The sequence below is a fragment of the Miscanthus floridulus genome, chromosome 10, assembly GCF_019320115.1.
Source record: "Miscanthus floridulus cultivar M001 chromosome 10, ASM1932011v1, whole genome shotgun sequence".
Lineage (NCBI taxonomy): Eukaryota > Viridiplantae > Streptophyta > Magnoliopsida > Poales > Poaceae > Miscanthus > Miscanthus floridulus.
In genome coordinates, this window is record NC_089589.1 from 118,802,206 (window position 1) to 118,814,227 (window position 12,022).

The window sequence follows — 12,022 nt, forward strand, 5'->3', positions numbered from 1 at the left end:
GCTAAGGCGGCAAAGCGCACGAAGCACATCCTTGCGCGCGAGGCATTGGATAAGCGCCATCGTCAGCAACGGAAGGATGGTCTCCTGTTGGAGGAATCCCCGTCGACGTCGTTGTCGACGGAGGCCTCGGACGGGAACGACAAGGGCGAGAGAGGGCGAGGTCCCCTAGACCACCTTCCTGACGTCATGGAGGTGGCGCCCGGGGCGTCGGCAAGCAGCCTGGCACCCCCGGGAAGGGGAGGAGAAGCAGACCCGGGGGTGGCGGTTGCCCGCTCCGGGTCCGAGGCCGACACGCCCGAGGCGCGGGCGTTAGGCAAACGCGCCATCAGCCCGGTAAGCTCGGTGGCCGCGGTGGAGCAGGTGGCGGTGGAGGCGACGTCACCGCCCCCGCAGAGGACCGAAGGGGCGTCAGGGTCCGCTGAGGACCGACCGGCGCCGATGGACACGGATGCGACGCCACTGCCGCCGCCTCTGCCGTTGCAGATGCGGTTTGCTGTGGCGAAGCGGGGGCCACCCCGTTCTAAGTAAGTGTATTTTTGGCAGGGTCGTAGTGTCTTTCGTTCGCTTTTTTGGTCTCACGTTGACCCTATAGGTTAATTTTCTTTAGTCGGAAGCGGCCTGCGGATGACCTCCCCTTGGCGCCCCTTAAGGCGCTTAAGGCGAGCCCCGGCTCCTCTGCCCACTGGGTGGCGGAGGCACAAGCCGCCATCCAATGCGGCGCGGCGTCGGCGAGGGTCGACCCAAAGGAACCGGCCGCCCAAGGAGGGGTTGCCGAGGTGGCCCCTACACGGTCGGATGGGGCCATCGTGCCCTTTGTTGCCGAGGCTCCCGGGGCCTCCGGGGCTGAGGCGATGGAGGCCCTGGCGCCCACAACCGCCGAGACCATAGTGTCCGCGGTCGGCGTTTCTGCGTCTGCCGAGGCCACAATGGCGGAGGCCGGAGCCCCCGAGACCGCTGAGGCCGTGATTGCAGAGGTCGGAGCCCCCAAGGTCACCATGGCCGTCGTGATGGCGGTGAGGCCATCTATGCAAGAGGCGGAGGTGCAGGCGGCGGAGGCCTCAGCCGTGCCCTTGGCTCAGGGCCCACCGTTGTTGTGGGAGAGCGCCTGGGAGATGGAGGTCTATCCGATCTCCTCCGACAATACTTCCCGAGCACGGGAGGTGGTCGACGCTGAGGAGACCGATGCCATGGAGCAGCCGGCGCTGCTCTTAGACGAGGGAAGCTCGGCCCTCGTGCGGGTGCGACCCGAGCCCCACGGGTGGGATCACCCACGGGTACTGTGGCGGAGCCAGGATGACCCTGAGGGGGAGCCTCTGTTCGCCCTCGAGGACACGGCTGAGGGTGGGCGCTGGAGTACCTTCGAGCAGTACTGCGAGCTGGCGGAGCGGTCGCTATGGACGACGCTGTACGTGGTGGCCGACGAACTGCCCGGAGTCGCCCAGGTTCGTGTTTTCCTTTTTCGCGTGACGTTGTTCTTTTCTCGGTTTTGTCGTAATTGACGACCTCTGCTCTGCCTCCTTAGGAGCTCGAGACCCGGTCCCTCGGGAAGTCGGTCTTCCTCCAGCGGGAGAGGGGAATCTGGGACCAGCTTCAGCGACAAAGGGGCCTTCTTGCTGATGCTAACGAGCTTCTATCGGCACGAAGCACGGAGGTGGAGGACCTCCGCCTTCGCTGTGCCGATGCAAAGGTCGAGGCGGCCACAGCCCAGACGCAGCTCGCCCCCTTGGCGGCATGGATCAAGGAGCAGGAGGAGGAGCTTACCCGCGCCATCAGCGATCGGGATGCCTTCAGATCCCGGGCTGAAGAAGCGATGGCCTCGGGCAAGGTCCTCGCCGGGCAGCTGGGGGCAGAGGAGAGTGCGCACCAGCTGACCAAAGGCGCTCTAAATGAGGCCCTTGCTACGGTTGAGGCCTCGCAAATCGAGGCTGTGGTTTTGAGGGGGACGGTCGAGGGTGAGTTTGAGTCCCCTTGTTTTGTTTTCTTCTCCTTATGTTCGCTTCCTAACTTCCTTGCATGACGCAGAGCTGGGGAGTGAAGCTTCCAGGGTGGCCGAGGCCTCTTGGGTCGAGGCCCAGCGGTTGAAGGAGAAGGCCGAGGCCTGTCAGGCCGAGACCCGATGCTGGGAGCTGACGGCCAAGGGTGAGTTCCGTGGGCTTCCGTCCCTAACTTAGGTTGTTTTTTCTCTGGCTCGACCTCATTACATTTTCCACGGTGCAGAGTCAGAGGCAGAGTTCACTCGGGCCATCGAGGCTTCCAGCGCGGTGCAGACAGTGCTCGATACCGAGATCAAGGAGCACGAGGCGCTGAAACGTGCCGCCCTTTCCGCCTGTGAGGCCTTGGAGGTCGAGGGGGTTTAGTCAGGCAGCTCCCTTGGGAGCCGCTTGATTGCGCTGAGCAGCTAGATGCGCGAACGGCTCCGAGGGGCGTTGCACATGGGTGTCAAGTGGGCGATGGCCATCATCTCCTCTCACTACCTTGGCGTCGACCTCCTGGCCATCAGTGATGGCTACGTTCTGCCTGATGATGATGAGGAGGCCGACGCGGTGGTCGCGAAGCTGATGGAGGCGGCGGAAGGCCCTGGCGCGGCGCTGGCGACGCTCTTCGAAGAGGAGGTGGTGCCCCCCTACCATCTGCCGGTGCTGAAGGCCCTGAACCTTGATCTGGGCCCTGGGGGCTTTGTAAAGATAGAATAGGGGTTATTTTTGTATCATAACGTTTGTGGCCGTCGAGACCTTTATTTCTGAAGTATTTGTGTTTCTTAGTTGTTTTTCTCATGTTTCCGAGCCTTTGCCCTCTGTTGCTTCTGATCAGATTTCATTTGCGAAACACCCCTTTGGGGCCTAAGCCGTTCCTTGAGCGAGAGGTAGTGAGGGAGTGCCGTAGCCTGGGGGCGTAGGCCATCTCACGACTCTACCGGCCTCTTGCTTAGGAAGCAGACCTTGGTCCAAGGAGTCTTCACAAATGATTCGTCAGAGCCTGCTAGAGTCTTGGCGTAGGAATTTTTGCGAAAAGCAACTTAAAAAATGGTGCGTGGGACCTAGGGGGAGTCCCCCATCTAGCCCCCGAGGGAGGCTTGGTTCTGCTGAGGTAGAGCCGAGTCTCCCTTGTCGTGTTTATTGTACTGCCGAGACCTACGGTGGGCTCGGGGGGTTTCTCAAAAAATAAGACCAACTAAAGAACGCTTTTTAATTGTATTTCGAGAAACAACATATACAATGCTTGGAAATTTAGGGATAAAAGCGACGTAGCTGTTCTATGTTCCAAGCGTTGGTGAAGATTTCACCCTTCTCGTTGGCTAGCTTGTAGGTCCTGGGCTTCAGTACTTGGGCGATGATGTACGGTCCTTCCCATGGCGGGGTCAGCTTGTGGCGACCCTTGTTGCTCTGTGCTAGCCTCAACACCAGGTCGCCTACCTTCAGGTCTCGGCCTCAGACGTGTTGGGCCTGATAGCGCCGTAGGCCCTGCTGATACTTAGCCGAGTGTAGTAGTGCGACGTCTCGGGCTTCCTCCAGCTGATCGAGGGCGTCCTCTCGAGTGGTGCGGTTGCTTTGTTCGTTATAGGCTTGCAGCCTCGGGGAACCATATTCCAGGTCGATGGGGAGGATGGCCTCGGCCCCATAGACTAGGAAGAAAGGCGTGAATCCCGTGGCTCGGCTTGGAGTGTTCCTCAAGCTCCAGATGACCGACGGGAGTTCGGCGAGCCATTTCTTGCCAAACTTTTTCAACTGGTTGTGAATCCTTGGCTTGAGGCCTTGTAGGATCATGCCGTTGGCATGCTCTACTTGGCCGTAGGTCCTTGGGTGTCCTATGGCCGACCAGGCCACACGGATGTGGTGGTCATCGCAAAACGTCAGGAACTTTTTGCCAGTGAACTGCGTCCCGTTGTCGGTGATGATGGTGTTGGGGACCCCAAACCTGTGGATGATGTCAGTGAAGAACAGCACCGCCTGCTCGGATTTGATTCGATTGATCGGACGGGCCTCGATCCATTTGGAGAACTTGTCGATTGATACCAGTAGATGGGTGTAGCCCTCGGGGGCCTTTTGCAGAGGCCCGACCATGTCGAGCCCCCACATGGCGAACGGCCATGTGATGGGGATGGTTTGCAGGGCCAGGGCCGGGAGATGTGTCTGCCAAGCGTAGTACTGGCATCCTTCGCAGGAGCGTACTAGCTTGGTAGCGTTGGCGACCGCCGTCGGCCAGTAGAACCCTTGGCGGAAAGTGTTCCCTACGAGCGTCCAAGGCGCCGCATGGTGCCCGCAGGCGCCTGAGTGTAAGTCCCAAAGCAGGGCTTGGCCCGCCTTGGAACTGATGCATCGTTGAAGGACACCTGAGGGGCTTCGCCTGTACAATTCGCCATTGCAGAGGGCATAGGTCTTGGCTCGGCGCGCAAGCCGTCGTGCTTCGGTTCTATCATCAGGAAGCTCCCCCTGATCAAGCCAATCGAGGAACGGGACTCGCCAATCCGTGTCCTGATCAGTCTGTGGAGGCTCGGCGTTGACCTCCATGACCTCGAGCTCGGTCGAGGGGGTCTCGGCAGTAGAGGGGGCGTCGGGCTTTGCCATGGGTTCCCCAGGTGGGCCCTCCTCTGCTGTCGAGGTGCAGCCGATGGAAGGTTTGTGGAGGTCTCTGGCGAAGACGTTCGGGGGGACCAGGGCCCGTGCTGAGGCCATCTTTGCCAGCTCATCGGTGGCCTCGTTGTACTTTCGCGCGACGTGATTTAGTTCGAGACCGTCAAACTTGTCTTCTAGGCGTCGTACCATCTTGCAGTAAGCCTCCATTTTAGGGTCGAGGCAGTTTGACTCCTTCATCACTTGATCTATGATGAGCCGCGAGTCACCTCGGACGTCGAGGCGCCGTGCCCCAAGCTCGATGGCGACTTGTAAGCCATTGATGAGGGCCTCATATTCGGCCACGTTGTTGGAGTCGGCAAAGTGGAGCCACACCATGTAGCGCATGTGTACTCCGAGGGGCAAAATGAAGAGCAGACCCGTGCCTGCCCCGGTCTTCATCAGGGATCCGTCGAAGTATAGGGTCTAGCACTCCGTCTAAATTTGAGCAGGTGGTAGTTGGGTATCTGTCCATTCAGCCACAAAATCAGCCAAGACCTGAGACTTGATCGCTTTTCGAGGCGCAAAGGTCAAGGTTTCCCCCATAAGCTCGACAGCCCACTTGGCTATCCTACCCGAGGCCTCCCGGTTATGAACTATCTCGCCCAGGGGGAAGGATGATACCACAGTCACTGGGTGCGACTCGAAGTAGTGGCGCAGTTTGCGCCGGGCCAGGACCACGGCGTAGACCAGTTTCTGGATGTGGGGGTAGCGTGCTTTGGTCTCGGAGAGCACCTCACTGATGAAATAAACAGGTCATTGGGTGGGTAAAGTATGCCCTTCTTCCTACCTCTCTACCACTACGGCGGCGCTGACCACTTGGGTTGTTGCGGCGACGTAGAGTAGGAGGACCTCATCCATGGCCGGGGGTATTAGGATGGGAGGATTGGTGAGCAGGCTCTTGAGTCTGTCGAGGGCTTCCTCGGCCTCGAGGGTCCAAGAAAAACGCTCGGACTTTCTCAAGAGTCGGTACAGGGGCAAACCTTTTTCACCGAGGCGCGAGATGAAGCGGCTCAGGGCCGCAAGGCATCCCATGACCCTCTGCACTCCCTTGAGGTCTCTGATTGGTCCCATGTTGGTTATGGCCAAGACCTTCTCTAGGTTGGCTTCAATGCCGCGTTCTGAGACTATGAATCCCAAGAGCATGCCTCGGGGGACCCCGAACACACACTTCTCGGGGTTGAGCTTGATGCCCTTCTCCCTAAGGCATTTGAAGGTTATCCTCAAGTCGTCGACGAGACCCTCGGCCTTTCTAGTCTTGACCACGATGTAGTCTACGTAGGCCTCGACGGTCCACCCGATGTTGTCTCCAAAGACCTAGGTCATGCACCGTTGGTACGTGGCACCCGTGTTTCTGAGGCCGAAGGGCATCGTCATGTAGCAGTACATGCCGAACGGTGTGATGAAAGAAGTCACGAGCTGCTTGGATTCTTTCATCTTGATCTGATGGTAACCAGAGTACGCATCAAGGAAAGACAGGGTCTCGCACCCTACGGTGGAATCAACAATTTGATCGATTCGAGGTAATGGGAAGGGGACCTTTGGACAGGCTTTGTTCAAACCGGTGTAGTCTACGCACATCCTCCATTTCCCATTTTTCTTCGTGACCAACACGGGGTTAGCCAACCACTCTGGGTGGGACACTTCCTTGATGAACCCGGCCGCCAAGAGTTTCTATATCTCCTCACCAATGGCCCTACGCTTTTCCTCGTCGAAGCGGCGCGGGCGTTGCCTCGCCGGTCTAGATCTAGCCCGGATGTCCAGGGCATGCTCGGCGACCTCCCTTGGTATGCCCGGCATGTCCAAGGGACTCCATGCGAATATGTCGGCGTTCGCATGGAGAAAGTCGACGAGCACGGCTTCCTATTTGATGTCGAGGGTGGCGCAGACCCTCAGCGCTCGGTCGTCGGGGCAGGCGGGGTCGACCGAGATGAGTTTGATGGTTTTAGCGGGCTCGAACACCCCTGCACGATGCTTGGAGTCGGGCACCTCGCCACTAAGTTGGTCGAGGTGGGTGATGAGGGTCTCGGCCTCTGCTAGAGCCTCGGCGTACTCGATGCATTCGACGTCGCAGTCGTATGCATGTTCGTATGTGGACACAATCGTGATGACACCGCTAGGGCCTGGCATCTTGAGCTTGAGGTAGGTATAGTTGGGCACTGCCATGAACTTGGCGTAGCACGGCCGCCCCAAAATGGCGTGGTAGGCTGCCCTGAACCCGACTACCTCGAAGGTGAGGACTTCCTTGCGGTAGTTGGAGGGGGTGCCAAAGCAGACAAGAAGGTCGATACGCCTGAGGGGTCGCGTGCGCTTCCCTGGCACGATGCCGTGGAAGGGTGCGACATTGCCTCGGAGCCTCGACTGGTTGATCTCCAAGAGCTCCAGGGTGTTGGCATAGAGGATGTTGAGGCCGTTGCCTCCGTCCATCAACACCTTGGAGAGTTGGGTGTTGCCGATGATCGGGTCGACGACCAGTGGGTACTGCCCGGGATTTGGAATATGGTCAGGGTGGTCATCCCGGTCGAAGGTGATCGCCTCTCGAGACCAGTCGAGGTACTAGGGGGTGGCCACCTTGACCGAGAAGACCTCTCGGCGTTCCCTCTTGCGCTGCCGTGCTGTAAGGCATGCCGAGGGCCCACCGAAGATCATGAAGGCGTTGCATACCTCGGGGAACCCGTCGTCCTTGCCTTCGTCCCAGTCGCTGGCGCCCTTCTGCTTGGCGTTGCCATCGGGGAGCTCGAGCCTAGCGTAATAACGCCGCAGCATGGAGCAATCCTCGAGGGCGTGCTTGACCGGGCTTTGGTGGTAAGGGCTGGGTTTCTTGAGCATGTCGTTAAAAGGCCTAGGGCCTTTGAAGCCTCAGGGGTTCTGGCGTTCTGCGGCTGTGACCAGGTCAGCCTCCAGGACCTCCTGCTTCCCCAAGCGCCCCTTTTTCTTTCTCTTAGGGAGGTGGGAGGCTGAGGCCTCGGGGGCCTCGTCCCTCCGCTTTCCCTTGGTGTCGGTGTCGGGGAAGATGGCTCCGATAGCCTCTTCACCCGAGGTGAAGCTGGTGGCGATGTTGAGGAGCGCGGCAGCAGAGCGCGGCACGTTGCGACCGAACTCTCGGACCAAGTCCCGACAAGTGGTGCCGGAGAGGAAAGCCTGGACGATCTCCAAATCACCGACGCTGGGCAACTCGGTGCACTGTTTGGAGAAACGCCGGATGAAGTCTCAGAGAGACTCGTCCGGCTTCTGGCGATAGCTCTTAAGATCCCAGGAGTTCCCAGGGCGCACGTATGTGCCCTAGAAGTTTCCGATGAAGATCCTAACCAAGTCGCGCCAGTCGTGGATTTGCGAGGGAGGAAGGTGCTCGAGCCAGGCTCGCGCCGAGTCCGACAAGAGCAAGGGGAGATTGCGGATGATGAGTAGGTCATCGTCCGCGCCACCCAGCTGGCAGGCCAGGCGGTAATCGGCAAGCCGGAGCTCTGGATTGGTCTTGCCGCTGTACTTTGCGAGATTGGCCGGCTACCGGAACCGGGTGGGGAAAAGAGCAGCGCGGATGGCCCTGCTGAAGACCCGAGGGCCTGGCGGTTCAGGGGAAGGACTGTGGTCCTCCCCGCTGTCGTAGCGATCGCCTCGGTGTGGGTGGTAGCCCCGAGCGGGCCCATCATTGTCGTGGCGTCGTCGCCTACTGACCACCTCATGGTCTCCCTACACCTCGCGTCGATTGCCGAGGCAGTCCAGAAGCTTGGGGACCCTATGGGCTATTGGCGCTCGGTCGGGCTCAGGACGAGCCAGGGCTTCCCTGTCCTGCCGAGGCGGTGCCGTGGGTAGGTTCGATGCGCCCCGTGCCGCCGGGAGGCGGAACTCTCGGCCTGCTGAACCGCGGTGGTCTCTAGGAGATCCCGAAGCTCGCCGCGGACCCGCCGCCCCTCCGTGGTAGAAGGCTCGGGCATTGCACGGACCAGCATTGCCGCAGCCGCGACGTTCTGGCTAGCGCGATTGAAGACTGGGGGTTGCTCGCTCCCTTCGTCGTCATGGATGCGGTGATGCACATCGCGGGCCCTCCGTCGGGCTCCTCCACCTTTGCCGAGACCTCGCTGCTCTTGTTCGAGAGAGTCCCGAAGCTGCTGCAGAAGGAGTTGGTCTTGTTCGACCTTGGCCTGGAGCTCACGGAGCTGCTCTAGGTCTGGGCGCTGAGGTCGTGGAAGAGCGACATTCTCGTTTCGTGCGGCCGGCAGGACATTGAGTGGGGGTGTGGCGGCGCCCGCCCCTAGGCGAAGCGGGGAGCGGCTACCTACCGCCCCGTCCTCTTCGCCTACCCTCGGCATTCCGAGCCCGACGTGGAAACACTCGCTAGTGGGGTCGTAAGTGCCTTCGTCGTCGGAGTCGGAGTAACCGAAGCAGTAGTCGCTTGCGGTCAAGAACTAGCGCAAAGCCCCAGGGTCGTGGAGCCCGGAGAAATCCACTCTGGGCCATGCCTCGTACTCATCCGAGGAGTCGGCGTGGGTGTCTAGGTCGAGACCGAAGCGCTGGCAGCGCTCTGAGGGATCCTCGTGAGCGGCAGCGTATGCGTAGGCGTAAGAAGCAGCGGCGTTTCTCAACCCAAAGGGGTATGGGGATGGTGCCGTCGCCAGATTCTGCTCCGTCAGGGTCGGTTCTTCAGGGAGTGGTGGAGCGGAGCTAGACGACTGGGCATCGCCGTGAGCCACCGGCGATTTTCCTTTGTCCAAGCTCAGGCCAGACAGGTCCCCAGCCAGGGACCCCGTACCAATAGCTGGTCATAGGATATCGGCGGGGAGTGGCGTGCCGCCCCGGGTTCGCGTAGCGTCGGGGTGGCCTTGCTCGCGTCGTGCCTGGCGAGCGCGGCGAGAGTGGCCGCCCGAGCGCCGCCTGCGCCTGGGCTGCTGGTGCGTAACTTCATCGTCGGACGGTGGGGCTCGAGGAGTGAGGAGTACCATGTCGTACTCATGCCCTAGAGACATGAACTCTAGGCTCCCGAACCAAACCACGGTGCTGAGACGCAATGGTCGTACGGGGTCTGCCATCCGGCACCTGCTGGGATGACAAAACTAGCACACAGAGGCCCCTACCTGGCGCACCAACTGTCGGTGTTTCGGACCGAGGGGGTTCTCAACCGACTAGTGAATTTGTTCTGCGTGCTCCCGATTACGAATGGTGATGCAAAGAGACACAAGATTTATACTAGTTCAGGCAATCAATGCCCTACGTCCAGTCTGAGAGATCGAACTTGTATTCCTTGCACCGAAGTGCTCGTAGTAGGGGGTTACAAGCTAAGGAAGAGAGGGAACTAGTCCCAGGTCTCGGCAAGGTGTTGTGTGGGCCGCCTGAGACGTTGCTCTCAGGCAGCTGGAATGTGTGCGTGTGTGTGTGTTACTCGGTGTTCTCCCCCCTCTAAGTGGCCCAAGTCTTCTCCTTTTATAGTTGAAGGGAGGACAAGGACAATACATGTATTACTATGTGGCGTCATGCCGATAGGGGCGGCATGTCCGAGCCCTGTGGCCTGTTCCTGTGGTGACGTGGTCATCGGAGTGGTCCATCCTTGAAGTACTGGGGCGGCATGGTCGTCCCATCAGATCCTGTGCGTCGTGGGAGCCCCGGGAATGCCTCGGAGTGGACGCAGCGGCGAACGTGCAAGCCACTATGGACGGACTGTGCGTGAGGCTGAGACTTGGTCAGTGCCGAGGCTTGTACTGCGGTGGGGGGGGTCTCGGCAGGCACGAACCCCAAGATCGCCGAGGCCCTGGTGTACAGTGCCGAGGCCTTGAGCGGGCGGCCGATCATGGGTACAGCGTTTGGACACAGTGGCCGGTAATCCCCGTCATACCCTGTCCCAGCCGGTATGGCGCTGATCGTGGACACAGTGGTAGGACACAGTGGCCGGTAATCCCCGCCGTGCCCTGTCCCGGCCGGTATGGTGCTGATGCGACCTTGGGTCGCGTCGGCCGTCCTGTGGCATTGAGCCACCGTTCGGCTGAGATTGCGGGAGTGGTTGAAGCATTAATGAGACATGACACGCTGTCGGGAGGGTCGGCCGAGGCGGGGGGCGACGGACCGCGGACGAGCCGGCCTCGAGCGACACGGAGAATGAGGCCTCGCGCGAGACGGAGATCAGGCTCCTTGCCGAGGCCTCGGGCGAGAGGCCTCGCGCGATACGGAGAACGCGCCTCCTACCGAGGCCTTCCATGGAGAGCCTCGGGCGAGGCGGAGACGACGTTCCCTGCCGAGGCCTTCCCTGGGGAGCCTCGCACGAAGCGGAGTTTGCGTCGGGATGCCAAGACCTCCTGCTCGAGGCTCGAGGCGAGGAGGGGGAGGACCCAGTGGGCTCGGTCGTGGCGGGTGAGGGGCCCACGACTTACCTTCTAGCTTTTATTTTTTTTAGATGGGACTTTAGCGACCCATTTGATGTTTTGCTTGGGGTACCCCATTCTAAGGTACCCGACAGCTGCTGTCTGTGCTGCTTGTTCGCTTTCTCTTGCTTGTGACAGCGAGTGGTCTTGTCCATTTTTTTAATGGAAGTACAGCAGTCGTGGCTCACCTTTTTGAGCACCAGCAACAGCGAGTTTTCAGCACAGCAACCGAATCATTGCAGCTGCAAGCGGCTCCTGTTCTTGCGAGCCGTCTTCCCCGCCGCTGGCCACCGAGCTCCGCCATGTTTTTCTGGTGGTGGCTCCGCCGATCAGGATCGTCGCTGACGCCGCCACCATGGACACTATGATTGCCGTGCACATGGACGGGAACCTCCCAAGCTTTCGCTGCGCCACCCAACCTCGTCAGCCATCTCATGGTGAGCTCCGACTGCTCTAATCGTAGATGGATGGATTATTTTGGCACTGAGCCGACCGGAGCCATGTCGTCATGCTCGCGCAAGCAAGCAGAGCAAGCAGCCAGCCGTGCTCGCTTGTTAGCTTTGGCTTGTTAGCTTGATGGTGTCACTCCGACATCATGCGTGATTTATGGCCGTTTTTCTTTAGAAAAAGAATTCCAGAAATACAATAGAAATACACCAATACTAACCTCTTCACTCATGACTGGGTTTCACCGATGGACTGGGCCAGTTTGGTGGCCATTGCCCTTTTAATTTTCTAAAAGTACGTGTTAATTTAGTCTCGGAAACAAACTGGTAAAATTCGTAGGAAATCATAGAAAAATCGTAAAAATGTCAAACCAGTTTTGTTAGTTTCCTAAAATCATGATCTACCTGTTAGTATAGTTTGTTCACATAGAGTGATAATATTCTTGGAAGCTATATAATTAATTTAAGGTACTTAATATTGTAAATATGAATTTATAGGAATTTTTATGATAAATTGGTAATATAGTGAAACCTGAAATTTGTACGGTAGGTTCCTAGCAAAATTAGGTACTCACTGTAATATTTTTGTAGCTCCAGAATGATTAGTTTGCTAGGT

The 12,022-nt window shown here is 59.0% G+C and overlaps 1 protein-coding gene across 1 annotated transcript; it reads left to right on the forward strand.

Moving 5' to 3' along the window:
• The first annotated feature begins 851 nt into the window (after nucleotides 1-851).
• LOC136489415 (uncharacterized) lies at nucleotides 852-11,417 on the forward strand. Its single transcript, XM_066486058.1, has 3 exons — nucleotides 852-1,442; nucleotides 1,523-1,952; nucleotides 11,203-11,417. The coding sequence occupies exons 1-3, from the start codon at nucleotides 852-854 to the stop codon at nucleotides 11,415-11,417; spliced, it is 1,236 nt and encodes a 411-aa protein (XP_066342155.1).
• Nucleotides 11,418-12,022: the final 605 nt, after the last annotated feature.